Source organism: Tiliqua scincoides, chromosome 12, assembly GCF_035046505.1.
Source record: "Tiliqua scincoides isolate rTilSci1 chromosome 12, rTilSci1.hap2, whole genome shotgun sequence".
Classification (NCBI taxonomy): domain Eukaryota; kingdom Metazoa; phylum Chordata; class Lepidosauria; order Squamata; family Scincidae; genus Tiliqua; species Tiliqua scincoides.
In genome coordinates this window covers 11,789,782-11,809,265 of record NC_089832.1, presented here as the reverse complement: position 1 = coordinate 11,809,265, position 19,484 = coordinate 11,789,782, and the positions used below count along the sequence as shown (strand labels likewise).

Sequence of the window (19,484 nt, the reverse complement as noted above, 5' to 3'; positions counted from 1 at the left end):
TTGCCTGTGTGCAGTGAGATGAAAAAGGCTGAAAATCACTGCAATAGTATTTATCAGACTTGGCTCCCCATCAAGAGTTTTTGAAATGTAAAACTGCAGATGAATGTAGGAAAAGTAACTATTTCCTCTCTGAAACCAGCGATGTCTTAATGGGTATTCGGAGAGTTGAGCATGTATTGGGTAAACTTCCAAGTCTCTTTACCCCCATTTTTTCTGGTCCAAGTGGCACATAATTTATCTTAGTTGGTACAACAACATTTTTTTTAAAGTTATTGTAAAGCAAAATAACACTGTTTGCATTTCACTGTAATCTGTAATATTCAGCTTGGAAACTCGGCTGCCACAGAAATAGGGTGCTCAAGGAAATCTCTCTTGAACAGCTCAGTTCAATTTTCTGTAACAGTACTTTCAAAAATCTAAGATAAAGCATCCCTCTGCTTTTGTGTATAATAGTGTTTATTGTAGTTAATAAAAATGCATTCTTAATCTACCCTCAGCACAAATGGAACCAGCTGATATTATGCAGGAGACATGCACAAGACATGATACACAAGATACAAGACACAAGATATTAAGAAAGCTATCAAGTGTTCTGTGGCCACCACACCCACAGGTGATACAGAGGACTGAAGAACAGTAACCTTAGGCTCCAATTTCAAGTTGCCTCCTAAAAGATATGTTCATGAAGAAAGCAATGAAATTTGATAGTGCTATCTTTGCTTTATTCTAGGTGCCAGGCAAAGTTCACCCTCTTCTATTACATTTTAAATTTGTCATTTGTGTTTTTAATGGCATTTTAGATATTCATATTGGTTTTTAGTGGCTGACTCAGGGCCCAAACCTATCCAATTATCCAGTACCAGTGTTGCTGTGCCAATGGGGTATGCATTGCTTCCTGTGATGGGGAGGCAGTCACAGAGGCCTTCTCAAGGTATGGGAACATTTGTTCCCATTTGTACCTCGGGGTTGCATTGAGGCTGCACTGGTGCTAGAAAGTTGGATAGGATTGGGCCCTCTCTCTGCCAGGATTGTCAATTTCATCCTTTGCCATTTTATTATTATTCTGATATTGCATTAATCACCTGCTAAAGGTTTAGCACTGATTGCTTGTAGGCACCTTGAGGATGTTCACTCTGAAAAGTTCAGTATCAATCCTATCAACTTTAGCAGGTGGAAGGCAAACAACTGCCCCACAATAACTGCCTCAAATTTCAGGACAGGTTAACAGGACTGCAATCTTATGCAGACTTTCCTGAAAGCAAACCTCACTGGATAAAGGAGAGCTTCTGAGTAGATATGCATACCATTGCACAGCAGGAGATTCACGTTTTAAAGTTCACTAATGATATTTTTTCCACGATTGTAATATCTCCACAATTGTTCAAGTATGTGGTACAATACCTCATGGAATGTATCTCTACATAATGTTTGAATGAATAACCCTGTGTGCATACATTCCCTGCCTTCTTGAACACAGAAAGTTAATACATCAAATAAAAAGAATCTAGCCTAGCTTTATCTTTGAGATGCTTAAAAAAAATGCAGAAGAGAGTTCGGATTTGTTTTGTTTTCTTACACATAAAATAATTGAACAATTGTGAATTTCTTACACATAAAGTAATTCTCTGAACATTTACATCATTTATCATCATCACACAGACCCCTCCCCCACCCCAGAGAGCTGTGCCACTTGATTTTTTTTCATAAACGTATAGATCAGCCTACAGCACAGTTGAGCAAGCAGACTTCACGTTACTAAAAGGAGATGCTTAGCATTCCAAGTCTTCCCATCAGAATTGTGCACTGGGGACAGATGTTGTGTCACAGCTAAGAGTATAGGAATTGAGTCTCCACCTGAATGCCACACTTGCTCAGATGTATAGCCTGATCTGTCATCTGCATCCTGGGGATAATACCACCAACCCATCTACCTTGTTGCAAGGATCGCTAAGGAAATGTATGCAAAGTGATTTAAAAACTCTACACATGATATATAAAATGTCACCATGCTTGACTAATGCCTCTATCTGTAGCTTTCAGTCCTGTGCTTTGCTTCTGCCACACAATGGAAGGGGGGACCCCCCCTACAAACATTTTCCTGGGTGCTAGGTGAATAGATGAGTTGGTTCTCATTTTGATAACGATAACTAATCACGGGCTGGCCAATCATGTGAAACTGCTATCAAAGATCAGCTACCTTCTTATCAGGACAACAGAGAACATGGAGAGCTTTGATAAAATAAGCTTTATCCACTTGAACTGACCCTGAGAATTGGCCCTGCGCTGCTCAGAAAACATGATGACACAAGCTGCTGGGTTTTTGCTCTCATTCATATCTGTGGTGATAAACAAGCATTCTATAAAACTGAAGCAGACTACACAAGCAGGATCATTGCTGGCAGCTCACGGCGTGACTTTTTTAGTATTCTTTTTGATGGATGGCAACACTGAGCATTCCATATACTGCAGAACGACGCACAAATGGACACTCTGACATAGAATTCATATCGAATTAAGGCCTTCCCTCCCACCCACCCCCCAAACCTACCTTCCCTTAAGAGCACCTGACTTCCAGTCACAGATTATTTTCAGTTCAGTTGAAACTAATCTCCTCATCCCTGTCAAACGCTTTAAATGAACTTTCCAGAGCAAACCTCCAGCTACCGGCTGTCCTAATGGTAATCACAGGCTGTTGCATCTAATTCACAACTTAGCTGGGGAAATCCATGGGTGGAAAGTGCAATAGATACCACTACATTCAAAAGCTGTAACATTTTAATTTCAGGACATTTTTTTTTAAAGGTACTTAGGACCATGCCTGACATCAGTGCCACAAATAGTCTTACCTGTCAGTCACTCCACTTCACATTAACATTCTGGCTAGCATTGCAAGCAGATCCTGAAAACCTGCATCCTGTGGTTCATGAGAAGAGACTACAGCACTTTGAAATCATTTTAAAAATGATTTTTTTTTCTCTCCTCCCCATGCAGAGTTGATTTAGAGATATATGATAAAAATTCATAGCTATCTTGGGATTTCAGTGGGGAACTCTCACTTGCCATTTGTGTCCTTGAGAAATGAAGCACAGGAAAATATAAAGAGAAACGTCTTGGAAATGAATCTTAATGGGGGTGGTTCTGAATAAATATTCAGATGGCAAAGCCTCAGAATACCGAGTTACCTATCTTCAAATTAAGGGATGACCCATTATTTAAATTTTGACCCCACCATGTTCTAAAGTTTCAGACGTTTTATTATAATTATGTTTCAAAATTTAAATATAACAATTTCGAAGGACACATCAACTGATCGATTCCTTACCAATAGGTACCCCATCTCTCAATCTATACTCTGTTTTGTTTGCATCCTTCCATAAATTGGGGGGAGCAGATCAATGCCTTTTGATGCAGTTCTTGGGTACCCCATTCCTCAATCTACACTCTATCCTTGCATAAATTAGGGGGGAGGAAGCAAATTAATGCCTTTTGATGCAGGTATTGTACCATTACATTTTTGTATGTGTTTTGTACTTGCCAAAACCTAAACAAAGAAAGTAAAGCCCAGATATATCTACCTACTATCCTCTTCTGACATTCATTCATTTGTTGCTAGTTCTTTATGCAGAGACGGTACATGCAAGCAAACAGTAGATATCTTTCAAATCAACTGGGTCAGTTTAGTGGAGTCTTTTCCACTACACAGAATCAGTATCAAAAGTACATGCAGTGCAATAACTTCACTATTGCCATACCAACTCTATTTTCTTCTTTTTAAATAGCATGAGTGTAGGGGCCCATATGGAGCCACAATAGAGTCAAGGGATTAGAGCCCCCCCCCCCACCTCTCCACCAATCAGCCCTACCCTCCGCACACACTTCTATGCAGTACTTACAAAAGAAAATAGCTCTTGAATGCTTGGGATAATATTTTTGATACTGTGTCGGTTTGACCCATAGTTCAGCACGCAAGTTGCAAAACCCTATCCTTAGCCCTACCAAGTCCAGGTCTGTTAAAGCTTAAGAGAAAAGCAACCCACAACAGAACTACTTTAACAAACTTTTGTTTACAGGGTATATAAACATTTTAACACACCACCATAGTACACTGGTTAACAAAAAAGACCAGCAAGATCTGAAAGAAAGGAGTAACTAAGAGTCTGTACCTCCAAATCTCCTGTGGCCATTTAACTTCATTCTACAAACATTTGGCCTCTGTTTAGAAAGATGATTAAACAGGTGTTGTCTACCCTTTCTCAATAGATAAAATAAAATAAAACAATAAACAGAAAATAAGAAATAAAGCTAGTTTGGACCTGAGTCTATTCAAGTCTTTCCATTTTTAGTGTAAAATTTCTGAGTTCCAAGTAAGTGCCAAGTTTTTTCCACGTGTGACTCGAGTTTGCACGAAACGTGAAAAATGCATGCTTTTGCGAGTTGTGTCCGAGTCATCTGAGTTGCAACCTGCTTCCTCTCTTTCCACAGCACACAAATGCAGCTCTTGCCCTTCCTTCCCCAACAAGTAAGACATGACAAGCAGGGACGGTAGCACAAGGGGTAAAAAAACCCAATTTATTAACACCTGAGCACTCATTATTTCTAGGCTAGAAAACGAGAAGGGACAACCAAGCATAGATAAAGGTATTTTTTTTCCTCTTTCCTATAGTGAGAAGATAAGCAGTGAACACATTATCTGACAAGTAAAGTAACTTCCTTTACAATCTTCAAGCAAACTGGAAAGAAAAGGATTCACACTTAAACAAAATGCAATGCTTTGGAGGGGAACTGACTGTCTTACATTTACCTTGGAGTACTTTCAGAAAGCTCATTCTGGTTAGAAAGGATAAAAAAGGTTTGTTCAGGCACAAGATATAGGAAAATGGCATCTCACTTTTGTGTTGCTTTTTTTTTGCAAGACGTCATGCATTATTTATGCACACTTTTTTCTGTTTCAAAACTCTAAGTTTTCAAAGCATGCATCTCAATTCAAACGGTATTAAAGAAGAAATAAAAAAAGTGGAGGATATGGGTGCAATTTACATCACATGCAAGTCAGTGGCAACTCCTATTTCCTGATACTGGACTGTAACCTAATGTTTCAAATTCACACAACACTGAAAATCTGAGAATTAAAGTTATATGAGCACATGTGTACTCTTGGGACTCATGTTTTTGATTTAACTTATTAGAAGATGTATACACTGCATTTCCTATTTGTTAAGCCACTTCTGCCCAACGCTGCATATACGCAACAGGGATCAAATGTGTACACCTGTGGGCTGGGCAAAAATCAGTTTACTTTAAGGAAAAATTCAAGGCAGCTAATATTACTTTAACACACACACACAAAACAGACCAGGAAATACCAATGAACAGAACAGGCCCAGTCTTACAGGAAGTTTGTACTTACTATACTGTACAGGCCAAACAAAAACAAAAACATGTAAACAGTGCTGGCTTACCCAAATAATACAATATCATTAGAGGTGGGAGAAAAATTGTTTTATTTGTTCATGGAATTTGGGGTTTTCCAAAAGTCAGAAGTCCAGAAAGTGGCATTTCTTATAATCTTTTGTTCAAAATTATTATAATTATAAATTATACCATTTTAAAAGTACACTAGGTAGGTGATATAGGTGGCATAGCTTCAGTCACAGTCATTAACCATGCACCCCCCATTAAATAATATATAAAAACCAAATTAAAAAGTTTGTAATTTTTTGTTTGCTTTTTTTGTAGATTTCAGGTTTGTTTCTTTACAAAAATGAGAAATGCAGAAAGTGGTGTTGTGTGCTTTTATTTTGTTATCACCCTTTTCTCCCACCTCTAAGACAGGACCACACAGATGTCTTGGGGCAAGAGTTCCAGAGCCTGGTGTCAATGGAAAAGGTCATGCTCCGCATAGATACCAACTGCACACACTTCTGTTCGTTGAGGAACATGAGACAGAGAACAAGCAGAAGGTGGTCTTTTATAAATCCTGTATATACCTCATCCTAAACCTTAGGCTGCAAATGTTATACATATTTATGTGGAAGCACGCCTTGCTGAATACAATTGAACTTTCTGTCACGGGGTGGGGCAAGTGCCTTTCCCCTTAAGATGGATTAAGTTGGTTGTTGGCTACCCAGGTGTAGTGTATTAGTAATTTAGAGAATAAATAATTTAGAGAATAAAACCTGGACTTGAGTACCTGAAAAGACAGACAGCAGGAGGAAGGGAGCTAGGGGTTAACAGCTTTTACACTGAAAGAAATGCTGAGAGACCTGTAAGGTGGTAATTTTAGCCTATTTTAGTTATATGATCTTTTCTTGTTTTTAACTACTGTAATTCATGTAAATATGTTTTTTGGAGCAATTGAAGCTCCCTTAAAGTTATAATAAAAATCTTATACATGACAATTGAGTGCAATAATTGACCAAGGAAATGTATGTTAATAGGACCTGGGGCTTGAAGTAAGCAAAATGGAAAACATTGTCCTTGGGGGGGGTTTGTGGAGGATGGTGTAGGGGAGGAGGATTAAATTCTGCTTGACTTGGGAATCTCCCCTGGTCTTTCCCTACCCCAAGGGTGATGTTTGTGACACTTTCTTCTGAACAGACATGCATAGGATTACACTTACAGCTTTATGCCATTCCAGCTTGGAAACAAATTAGAAGCCAGTACAGAAGCCTGGAGTTTCAGTTTCTAAAACCTGGTCCAATTAGAACCCTTGCTGCTGCATTCCGTGCAAACGGAAGTAGCTTCTTGTCACTTTTCAAAGGCAGACCCATGTGTAGCAGTAATCCACCTGGGATGAGACAGCGGCCAGAGCTGCCCTCTCTAGAACAGAGCAGCTGGTGCATCAGATGCATGTGGCTGGGGGAGGGGGGAGTCTTTTGTCAGTCCTCAGATGTTCCAACTGCCACTCTGCTGTTGAATTGCTGGACCACAGAGGAAGAAATAACCCCAGCCAAGCCAAGTAGCAGCTGCCCAAGCATTCAGATATTAGGAGTCCCTAAAAGGATGCAGCCACTCTCTTTTGCAGTAGCACACCCAAGAAACATGCTTTGGTGGGGGAAGACTTACAACAATTGCATCCCCTCCCTTTCTCTTCAGAGTTCAGAAAGATATGTGATATCTATCACACTGTATCCAAATGTTCAAAAATATTCCCCAAATTGACTTGAAGAATCAAGATGATCCAATAGCACCAAATAATGAGAATGGGAAGCAGAATTAAGCTAATTCCTCAAATGGCTATATTAGGATGGATACTAAAATGTTCCAGAAGTTGGGGGGGGGGCATTAAATAGATTGTGCATGGACAAAACAAAAACACCTCTATATAACTAACAGTTGACAGTGGGAAGAGACTTATCATTAGTGCAGTCATAAAATTTACAACATAAAACACCAAAACCATATAAACACTGCAAAAAGCCAAAGCAATTATTCTAACAATCACAGAATTTTTAAAAAAGCATAGAAAAGAATAAAATGAGCTAGCTGAAAAAATGCCTGACTGAATAAAAACACATCTATGCTTTGCCTTCTGGAACTGTGGCAGGTTGGTATGTAGCGGATCCCATGAGGAAAGGAAGTCTATGACTGTGTCATCACAAGAACACCGCACATGATTTTCCAAATGGAATTTCATTCAAATGCCAATGATTCACAAAGCAAAGCTCTGACAACTAAAGACTGAAGGGGAAAAATGGGGGGGGGGGAGGTTGAAAATCCTGGTTTAGAGTTCTGGTACTCTGATTCCACTTTACAATTCCTATAATACAGCAGCACAGGATGTAAACCTACAACCTTATCTCTGGTTTGTCAGTTCAGACACAATGCCAAAGCACTGTTTCTAAACCAGTCTTCGAATCCAGGGGTCTCCAAACCAGCCAGGAGGGCCAAATTCGGTCCTCAGGATAATTTTATCCAGCCTGTGTGGTTCCCCAGCCTCATGGGGTTAAAAATAGCTGAAAAGAAGCACTTCCGGGTCTCATAGCATTGGTATAAACCAGGGCTGTCTAAACTTTTTGGCAGGAGGGCCACATAATCTCTCTGACACTGTGTCAGGGGCCAGGAAAGAAAAGAATTTACATTTCAAATTTGAATAAATTTACATAAATGAGATTTATTAGAGATGGAACTTATAAGAATGAATGAAGGTCTTGCAATAGCTCAAGGCCTATAAAAAGCCTTGCACAAAGCCAGGCCAGTCTTTCCTTCACTGCTGCTGCTGCATCACAGACATGAAACAACAAGCAGAGGAGGGAGTCCTCGTCCCACAGCTCATGCAAGAGGCCAAACAGCAGTCTAGCTGAGAGCAGTTGCATCAGGCCAGCGTGGGCTCCAGCAAGTCTCTGGAGCCAGAGGCTCATTGAAGACTGGGGTCTCCCTGAGGGCTGGATTGGGAGTCCTCGAGGGCCAAAAGTGGCCCCAGGGCCAGGGTTTGGGCACCCCTTGTAGAAACCTTGTTCAGTCACTAGAGGTGCTGATTGTAATGCAATAGAATAATTCATTGCATTCACCTCCAGTGGCTAAATGCAGTATATCCCAAGTTTTTTCAAACCTTTTCCAAAATCAATTCTTCTTCCTGTGCAAGTCAATTTTGCCCTTTGCTCCCCTCCTCCTTCCATCCCCACCCACTTATCATACTCAATCAAACTCTCGGCACCTCGGTCTTCCATGTATTTATTATTTATTTTCTGGCCCTAGACACTGTGTCAGATACACAATGTGAACCTCATGCCAAAAAGTTTGGAGATCCCTGTTCTAATCCAAACAAAAAGACAAAATAAAACACAACATCAGCAAACACTGATTAAGCCATTTCTTCCCAACATTGCATGTACGTAACAAGGACTGAATGTGTATACCTGTGGGACAGGTAAAAATGGGTTAAGGGGGAACAATGTCCAACCATAATTGCGGATTTCAATGTTAACCCTTAACCATGGCTAACAAGGGAAGAGTAGGGTCAGTGGAAACAATGTTCCTGGCGGGAGTGGATGGAGAAAGGCTGTGCACGATTCCCAATACAACACTGCCAAAATGGTACGTCACATCTGCTCCAGACCCACGCAACCTAAATTTGTAAATTCACAGTGGTTATAATTTAGTGAGAAACGTTTGCTTGTCTTATAGTATGATTTATATTTAGAGATGCCATGCTGCCAGGAAATTAAGATGAAACACAGCAAGTCTTTGTGTGAAATCTATATTCCTCTATGGTTTTCTGTTTGTGCAGCAAGCCAAATCATGCGGTGAACTAGAAAAATGAGCGTAAGTTAAACGGAATTCCATTTTTAACAGCAAGCTTGGTAATCAAAACTGAGAGGAACAAAACAAAGCAAACCTTACTTGAAAATTCACAGAAGGCACACATGAAGGGTCACCAAATTAACAGCCCAATCCTGTGGTCCGCACCGCTCCTGCATGGCGCAGACCACAGTTGCAAACGTGCTTACCGCCGGGCTCACGCCGTAGGTGGCTCAGCTACGGCCAGCGCGCGGCAGGCACCCACGTTCTGCAGCTCGATGGTGCCTGTGACCAGGGCTGCAGAATGGCAGGCGGAGGCGTTCTGGGGAGGAGGGACGGGAGGGGGCGGGGAGGGGGCGTGCCGGAGGCATGCTGGGGGTGGGTGGGAGGAGGATCTGCGGAGCTCCGCAGGATCCTAGGCACTTGTGAAGGCTGCGTGCCTTGCACGAGCGCCTTTACTTTAGCGGCGAGCTTTTGGTTGCCTCTAAAGAAAGTAGCCCCATTGCGGGGCTGCCTCCCTTACCCAGGAGAAGGGGACAAACGTCCCCTACTCCTGAGGTGCCTCCCACGGTCGTGCGGGAGGTGCTGGATTCGGCGGCGGCCCTTGTGGTGCCCTGGGCAGCTCAGGATTGGGCTGCCCGTTAGGACTGGGCTGTAAGCCACTGCATACTAAAATCCCAGCACTATGTCTCTACCCTGTCTAATCCTGTTTATTAGAATATTTGTAGTTACAGTCTACTACAGAGCAGATCACATTGTGTCTCACAAATACCCCAGAGAGAATAAAATAAAATTACCCAATCCTCCAGTTCTGTGACCCCATGCTATCGCTGGTCAAGAACTAACCAAATGGTGACAGAATCACACCAACAGTGATTTCATCAGTTAACTCAACCACCATAGTTTCCACATTTGGGGGGGGGGATCCCAAAAAGCAATCTACTATCACAGCAATCCATAGAGGTCTATTTAAAAACAAAAATAAATTTATGTAACTCCGTGTGTGTACATACAAAAACACAGCTTCCTTCTCTACCACCGCATTCAAATAAGATTGGCAAGGGATTTTTAGTTTACTTTCCTCTTTTCTCCAAGTGGACAATTTCTGTATCTTAATTAAATGCCCACAAACAATTCTCCTTCAGGTTGCCAAGTCTGTTTCAGTGTACAGTCAGAACTGGCAGGAGGCATCCCAAAGTAGAAGCAGTAATCATTTCATGTGTTTGTATTGCCTTTTCTGTTACAGCACTGTGAACTATCCAAATACACTGATGATTGCACTTCAATATTTAGTAGCTGACCACTACAATGCCTTAATTAAAAATAAAATAATTGCAATGCCCCTTGCAAAACTAAGAGTTTCTGAACTCAAGTGCTCAGTTGTCTTCCGCCTTCTTTATGATTTGTACCAAGAAAGAAACAGTCCTCTGACCTTGGTGGGGGGAGTAGCTGAACAAGAACTGAAAAAAAAATGCTAATTAAACTACTGTGGAACAATATTACCCCTCTTTAGTTTTACACTGACAATTTTAATGTTGATTCATTGTAACAGGCTTTCTAATCAGAACACAATGGGCCTCTCATTATTTCTCCAAATACACTGAACATATTCATTACCAGACTTTGTTAAAATACAAAATGAGGCAAAGTAAAAATAATAATAATAAAACAAATTTCATGAAAGTTCCATCAGCACCTTTATAAGAACAAAACAAAACAGCATTTTAGGGAGTCATGTGTAGAAAAAAAAAATTAAAAAATTAAAAACAACAACACATCCAGTATGTTTTATGCCAGGAACTTGTGAGTGCATATGAACAAAATAGCTAGGTATAAGGAGAAGTGTTAAACAGCTTAGACATTAGTAAGCTGTTCATTGTCTTCAGTTCTTTTTTCAATGTAATTTTTACATTTTGTAGTATCAGAACAATCAAGACTTATTGGCAACTCTGCTGCCAAAACACGCACGCACGCACGCACGCACACACACACGCACACACACACATGTGGGGAGAGGAGAACTGATGCAATCCTACCTACTCTTTTCTACCCAGAAATAACTCCCAGTAATGGTGCTTGGCCTATTCAGTTTCTCATACCTTGTGGAATAGCTATGCTGACTAAAATCTGGAAAATCTGTGCTGGCTTGCAGTTAAGGGGGCTGGAAGGGGAGGAAGGTCTTTTTCCCAAGCTCAGACAATGTGCTTTGTTAGACCAATGGGCAGGAAGCTGTCATCAACTCATATTGAGTTGGTTGGTTTTGTCTTATTAAGTTCTGCTTACTCTGTATACTCCTATTCCCATTCCTTAAAACGGCTTTAAACTAACTGACAAGTAACAATACTACAAATATTCTTCCTAAGAAAGACTGTGTTGATACAACGACTTTGAATTAAGTTAACCTTTACCTAAGTATCCAAAAATATTACTAGAATTATCAAGCACCGGGGGAAAATGTTTATGTCTTTCTAACAATTTAAATGTTTTATGAATAATTCTATTCTCAGCTAAGCACCAATCTTTTCATTTTACTCTTGGAGGATTTTCATAGCAGTATCAATAGAAAATGAGAAATAAAAATCCAATTATGAAATCCAACAAATTAGCTCTCTTATGATTTCTTCATATACATTATCTGCACATTCGGAGCAACAAAATTAAACGTAATTAGCATTCAATTATCCTGAATACAGCATTCTTTTAAGTCTGCCAATATACAAATATATCAAAAGTTTTAATTGAACAAAGAAGTTACCCTTTGAGTTATTCACTGACATTCATACACCAAGGAGCTCTGAAATGTCCACTCATGTTTTCTTAGTGGATAGCATTCTAGTGTCATTTATATGACAATGCACCACTGATTAAAGTTCCTTGATTGAATATTTATCATTGAAAGATATTCATTAGCTCATCCTGTCTTTTGCCTCTGCATTTCAATACACGATGACTCAACAACAGTGAGAGTTAATTGGTACTCAACATTGAAAAGGAGCTATCTTAAGGGCTTCATAATTCTGGTAGAAGAGATAAAGGGGCACACAATGATCAAATATAGCCTTCTCCTAGATGTAATCGAAACTGAAAGAGCCAAACCTTGCCACTGTTCTTTGGTCACTGTAAAAAGTGAGTGCTGCTTTCTGCAATTATGTCCATTGCAACCTTGCATATTGCAACTCTAGCATTCATAAGTTCACATTCTCTCTACTGTGGGGCTGTTAACACAGTTTTAAGATACAAGATTCACCTTGACATCTTCCCAACCTGAGTCAGCCTCCATGCACTATTCCAACCTTGATCCTCTCATAGTCTCACAAGCTTGTGTGAGACAAAAGGAGGATGAGGAGACAAGTACACTGCCATGAACTACTAGAAAAGGTGGTGTAAAATATGTGAAAAATAAGCAAATATGAACATGGCATCCCAAACCAGGATGTCTGTACATACACGCATAATCATAACCAGCTGATGATGTCCTAATGCATAAATTACACAGGTCAACACACATTTTGCTTCCTTAAACGTTACACCAATTCCTGGCTATATTTGGGGTGCTAATTCCAAAAATGGCATCTGTTTTGCCCTATCATGTCTAGTTTTGGAGACATAGCATAGCCTCTTTAGTGAATGGTTCAAGCAGCTTCCTCATGAGAAAACCTACACCATGGCTTCCTCATGAAGAAGTTGCTTGAACCATTCACTAATGAGGCTATACTATATCTCCAAAACTAGATGTGATAGGGCAAAACGGATGCCATTTTTGGAATCGGCACCCCAAATTCATATCAAACCACCATAAAGTTTGGGACAAACTTTTCTGACCCTCAGTTTTGTAGGCCTGTGTTATCAGTTGTTACATTTAAACCCTGATTTGCAGTTTGGGCAGACTCCCAGTTTACACTTTAAGTAATAATTAAGACAATATTAGGAAAATGTTTTGAGTTTAACTGTAGGACTCAGAAGCTGGTCGATGGTAAAAGCGTCAGACCACATGTTCATTTATTTTTATTTTTCTGCAGCACCTTTTGGTCCCTGACAGTTGGTGACACCTTCTAAATTTTGAGGCTCCCTTCTACAAAGGGACACGTCAGAAGGAGCTGACAGACTAGGGAACTAGGGACAGGCTAACGTCAAAAGAGACCAGCCCACAGGAACAGCCTTTCTTTTGCTCTGGCTATTTGCCCTTGTGGTGATAGGCAATGATTGATTCTGGTACAGCCATGAGCTACAGAAATCCAAATCACAATAAAAACCATAATATTCATGATGGCATAGTGAAGTAAAGTCTGCTTAAATTGATATATAGCTTGCTACAGGTACCTCCCTGCCACGTTATATTCAAGATGGCTCGACGTATTTAAAAATTCTGAAGGCTTTCAGGTCAACAGCTTCTACTTCCAAAAGTTTACCAACAAAAGGGCAACTTCAAATGAAAACAGGTTTTAATATCACAAATACCATCAAACTTATTAAGCTGATGGTAAACCCTAGTTCTAAACCAAGAGAGGAGAAGACTGCAGGGATGCAGCATCTCTTTTATCTAGAGCCCCAGTTTTATCAACTGGAGTACAGTGCAACACAGTGGTTCATGAGTGTACTCATGTCACCAATTTTTAAAAAAGTTTTTTTTATTGTTGTTGCTACTGTTGAGCAACTCGAAATCATATACCTTTTCAGATCTACTGCCCTCACTCAGAGATCTCTCAGTATATCCCAATCTGCTTTCTGCCCATATATTTTAAGCAAAGGACCAAATATCATTTGTGGTGCCTGCTGAGGGCCAGAAGTGATGTCATTAACCAGGTAATAACCAGAAATAAACATTTTTTTTCCTCAATTCATTGGTTGCTCTGCATTTTTTTCCTCAATTCATCGGTTGTTATGATAAGAGAAAATACACAAATCTTACCATATTTTCAAGAGAGGCCAATTTGGGGGGCTGCCTTTGCAGCAGTGACCTTGGAAAATCAGCAGCTGATGGTGGTACTGGGAGAGCCAGAGGGTCAAATAATAATAATAATAATAATAATAATAATAATAATAATAATAATAATAATAATAATAATAATATACCGCCTTTCTTGGTCGTCAGATTTCTCCTCAGACGTTATTCAAGGCAGTTTACATAGGCAGGGATGTAAAAAATCCCCTAGGAATTTTTACAATTGAAAAAAGGTTCTATCTTTCAAGAATCACAACATTCAGATGTTTCTCTCTGATCTGGTTTCACATTCTGGCCCCCATCCTCCCACGCTCAGAGCAGATGAAATAACTCGGCTCAGCTTGTCAGCTGCTTCAAGGCTGCACGGTGCCGGTGGCCTCAAACCGGTGACCTGCGGATGTTATATTCAGGCAAATGGAAGCTCTACCCTCTAGACCAGAGCTTCTATGGGTCACATCTGGCCCGGGAGCTTTATGTTTGACACCTGTGTTCTAAGTCATACAGTGTACATCTATACCACACTGTTCTATCATCATGGCTTCTATTCCTTCTCTGGTTCTGAACTGAAACCCTTTGTTTAAAAGGAGTTATCTACCAATATGGAAACCTGCAGAATTAGATTATCTGTTTCCTACTCAAATCACCACATTCTATTTCCTTCCCACCACCACCGGTTTTTTTTTTCTCCTTCACAAAAGGGCTGTCATAATTACATGTCTGTTTATTTTTCACTTGAATAAGGTTTAAGGTAGGCAACTAACTTCTGCTTTTAATAAGATGAAAGATTTTGCTATAAATTAAGACCAGATTATTGAAGATTCTAGGAAACATTATTTACCCTCCTAATCCTCCTGACCTTTTCATATTAAAAAACTAATTTCCACTCTGTTCATACAGGATAGTTTATCTTGCAAGTGTCATCTTAAATGTAGGAACTTTGCTGGGGTTGGTCTTGTTATTATTCAGACTATCTGTATATGAACATTTCTGAATGTTGATACCCTTCTGAAAAGAATGTGCATGACAATTTGTAATGCCCAAGGTTTATTTTGTGTTTGTTTTACATCCCTGTACATTTATACTGCTAATTTTGTTAATGATTCAATCCACTGGGCAAAGTTTAAAGACTGATTGATCTGATTAGTGCACCTGGAGGTTAGTGAATATTAAGCTTGTGAAATTCATGATTTTCTTCCCCATGCAAGTTATCTTTCCTTCATATGATGAAAGAGATTATGACACCTGGCACGGAAGAACTAGATCCATCATCACTATGAAATCTGCATAGTACTTTTTTGAGAATTCAAAGCACTTCACATGCATTATATTGCTGGATTCTTACAATGATCCTGTAAAGTATTACCCCTACTCTGCAGATACAGAAGACTAAGAGTGCAATCCTAACTGTGCTCTTGGCCAAGATAGTAGCTGCTGTGCCAGCTGAAGGTGTCACAAACCGTAAAGCATGTTCACACCACCCAGAGAAGAAGCTGCACTGGTGGGGAGGCTGTGCCACCCTGCCAATGCTGCATCTAGGCATTGGGCCAGACAGTGCAGGTAAGATTGTATCAGGCAGCAGACAGATGTGGAGGGGGGAGGGGCATTTCAGGATAGGGAAGGGAGAAACCGGGAGCAGATCAGGACTGGGAATAGGTGGAATCAGCAGAGGCCTCCCCTGCTGTACCCTAACCACCACCCCCGGCACTGCTGGCGATGCCTAGCTATGCTGGCTCAGGTTAGGATTGGGCTGTGAGGCAGAGAGGCAGTGGCATGCCTAAGGTCACTAGTGCAGTGTTTCTTAACCAGTGGTACTCGTACCACCAGTGGTACTTGAGCTGCTGTTCAGTGGTACAGAACCCCCAGACCCCTGTCACTTGGCAACGAGATCAGCAATGCAACACGACAAGCAGCAGTAGAAGGCTCAGTTTGGCAGACAGAGCTCAAAAAAGTCCTCCCATCTACCCTGAGCCTCTTAACCAGAGTCTGTCGTGTTGCATCTGGTCTTCTAATCCAGAAGTAACTGGTGACGACATAATTGCCAGTTACTTTTGGTGGTATTTCCAACAGGTGGACCACACGAAGTGGTACGGCAGTGGACAAATATTAAGAAACACTGCATTAGAGAGTTTGGGGCAGAGGTGAGATTCAAATCAGGGAAGTCCATATCTGCAGCTCAGTCTCTTAACCACTACACCACAACATAGCTCTAAGAAACAGAGGAATGTATCCCACTTCTCAAACACGTTCCTTTTAGAATACGGGAATGCTACACATGAATAAGAAAATATTATGTATCATGGGCCAATGCCTGTTACAGATCAGCATACAGAAGAGCATAAGCCTTGAGTTTAGTCATTAAAGTATGCAATAATTTACACTAATCAGTTAATGCTGTTTATGGAAAACTTAACTAGCTTTTATCTTATAGAATGGAACAAATTTAGCTGAAGCAAAACCCACTTTAGATTTATGCAAAATCTCAGGCTTAATAGGGACTTCAGATCCATTAATAAATCTTTCCCACTCCTACTGATGCACTGGTTTTAATTAAACTTTACCAACCCTTTTTGGTTTAATCCCTTGAGCTGACCCCCACACACTGAAGGTTTTAAATCAAACTGCAAAAAATCCTCAAAGCTGCAACTTAAAGTGTTAGCCACAGGAGAAAACCAATAAAGGATTTATCAAACATGTCTGGTAAACCAGCAAGGGCTTTGTAAAGAGAATTTTTTATAAGATTTTTTTTTAAAAAGGAAGAAGAAACTCTAAAATTAACACGTAGAAAAAAGTTAACAAGTATCAAAACCTCGTTTAGTATGTAATACTTCTGGCAATGGACCAGACTTTTTGCTAAGTTCTGGTAAAATGTACATCTATCTTTCAGAGCATGTAATTATGAGAGACTTTCCTCAGTCAGGAATCTCTACGCTTTAGATCCACAGAACGCATTTAAAGAATTTGCACCCAGCCTTTCAGTCAAAAAGGCCACTGGAGAGGTTTGTATTGCCATTAATGAATGGATAATTATGACACCAGTAGGACAAATATATATCACTTCTCTTCTTCAGTGCACACATGCAGGTGCAATCCTAACCAACTTTCCAGCACTGAGGCAAGACAATGCAGCTCTGAGGTAAGGGAACAAACAATTCCTTAACTTGAGGAGACTATCTTAACTTTGTGACTGCCATCCAACTAAAGTATGCAGCACATGTCCCTTTAGCACTGCTGTGACAGTGCAGAAAAACTGGTTAGGATTTTGGCCTAAATAATTTATAATAAATTTCTACAGATTTGTTTGATATTTGCATTCCGCTGTTAACCATATGACCCCATGACAGACAGTCCATGACATTAAGGAAGACAACTAAAAACAGTCATAAAAGAGCAAGTTGATTTGCATGGAGCAGCACTTGCCAGCAGTGCAAGAGTGTGGTGAAATAGACCCCCCCCAGTTCCTCCTTCCAAGTTTATGCCAAAACCACAACCTCCCCCACACCAACACTAGCCTACGACAGACAGAATACACTACATCTTCCACATACACAGGTTGCAGGTCGCTAATCCCTGGTGAGTCTATCCTACTCCACGACTTCCCCACCTCCTTGTTGAAATTTCTGGGCCAGGGCAAGTAGAGAATAATTCTGCAATTACCAGGAGAATGGCTATTCCCACCCACCCCTGTTTTACCATTCTACTCCACATTTATATTCAGGTGAAGACCAAGGAAAGGAAAGAGTGGGGCTCACCCTTATGGCTGTCCCTTTTCGACAGCAGATCCACCACCTACAAGAAGTGTCAAGGATTTGTCCTATTGAAGAAGAGAACACCCAACAACTGGATGTCTTTTGTCCTCCTGGGTTGTGGAGCTCCCTCCCAGCTTGCTGCTGCTCCACTGCTTCTCCTACTTCTGCTTGTGCAAGAGGTTCATAAAGTGTAGCACAAGCAGAAGACTTTCACCAAGTGTTATAGCACAAGGTAGAAAGCTATGCTTCAATTTTGGAGCAGGCAGAGGGCAGCACAAACCCCAACCTTTTGTTTTTTTGAGAGAGAACACTCTCTCAAGCACTTCCCTAAAATTTGCGGCAAGTTCCACAGAATTAAAATGTGTCTGCGATTATTTACCAAGAAGCCCTAATTTAAGTAGTTCTGAAACATTTCAAGAAAACATCACTGTGTGCATTCTAACCGCACATACTGATAGTGAAGGAAGGTTGCGAGGTTGATAATGAGCTGAACACTATCATGGTAATGATGTTACAAGGTGCTTCATCAAAGGTTCAAAGTATTTCACCGTAATGTGCCGCGTTAATACTGCAAAACAGATTATTTCCTTGCTTTCCCCAGGTCAATAAACATCTAGAAGAGGGGGGGAAAAGACATATCTATGAGAATTATTAATGTTTACAGGTAACGTAATCCTACAATCTAAAATGAAATGCTCTGAACACGTTCCACGCTTAAGCAGATACAAATTACACACAGTGATTTATCCTTCCATATACCTTTGCTTGCACTCTCCACATGTTCAAGTTCATCTGGGAATTTTAAGATGTCCCGATAATTTTCTTCGCAAATTTCAGCCACAAAATGCAGCAGTGTTGTTTTCTGATCCGATGATTTGGTATCTCTAATCTGCAAATGGGAAGAAATAAGGGAGTGGGGATGTTATTCCTTAGTAATATTTTTTTTTCCTCCTCTCTCCAAAGTAATGCATTTTCAACACATATACTTGCATTTGCTTATAGGAATTTTGTGATAATATCTGGCAGAAAATATAGTTTTGTAAGGTTTTATGTTATACAAGTTACAGACTTGTTGCATTTATTTCTATTTTCTCTATCAGGATGCTATAATATTGGTTCCTTGTTGTTATGCTACTGAGGGCCCAATCCTATCCAACTTCCAGTGCTGATGCAGCTGTGCCAACAGGCATGAGCTGCATTCTGCAGAGGGGGGAGGAGTCATGGATACTTTCTCAAGATAAAAGGATGTTTGTTCCCTTAACTTGGGACTGCATTGCAATTGCATTGATGCTGGCATGTTGGATAGGTTTGGATCCTAAATTGCAAAAGTCTTGCACAAGTCTTGTTTCTAACCTATAGTAGTAGGTAAACTCAAAACTAAGTTAGAACATAACCTAAACAGTTCAGTAACTTGGGGCACAGGACACAGGATCTAGAAAGCAATTAAAAAATTAAACAAACTCAAATAAAAACTAGCTTGAGGTTACGAAACAGTCCAGTCTAAGAGAGCAGAAATAGGAGGTTAAGAACCTAGGAAGGGCCAGTTCTCAACCACC

General features: G+C 40.3%; 1 protein-coding gene across 3 annotated transcripts in view; it reads right to left on the bottom strand.

Annotated features, from left to right (window-relative positions):
• The window catches only part of DIAPH2 (diaphanous related formin 2), a 402,614-nt gene that overhangs the window by 203,237 nt on the left and 179,893 nt on the right, over nucleotides 1-19,484 (bottom strand). For all 3 annotated transcript variants that reach the window (XM_066640285.1, XM_066640286.1, XM_066640287.1), the window contains one exon: nucleotides 18,688-18,817. In XM_066640285.1, the coding sequence (XP_066496382.1) occupies nucleotides 18,688-18,817 (130 nt within the window). The remainder of the gene's footprint in view (nucleotides 1-18,687; nucleotides 18,818-19,484) is intronic.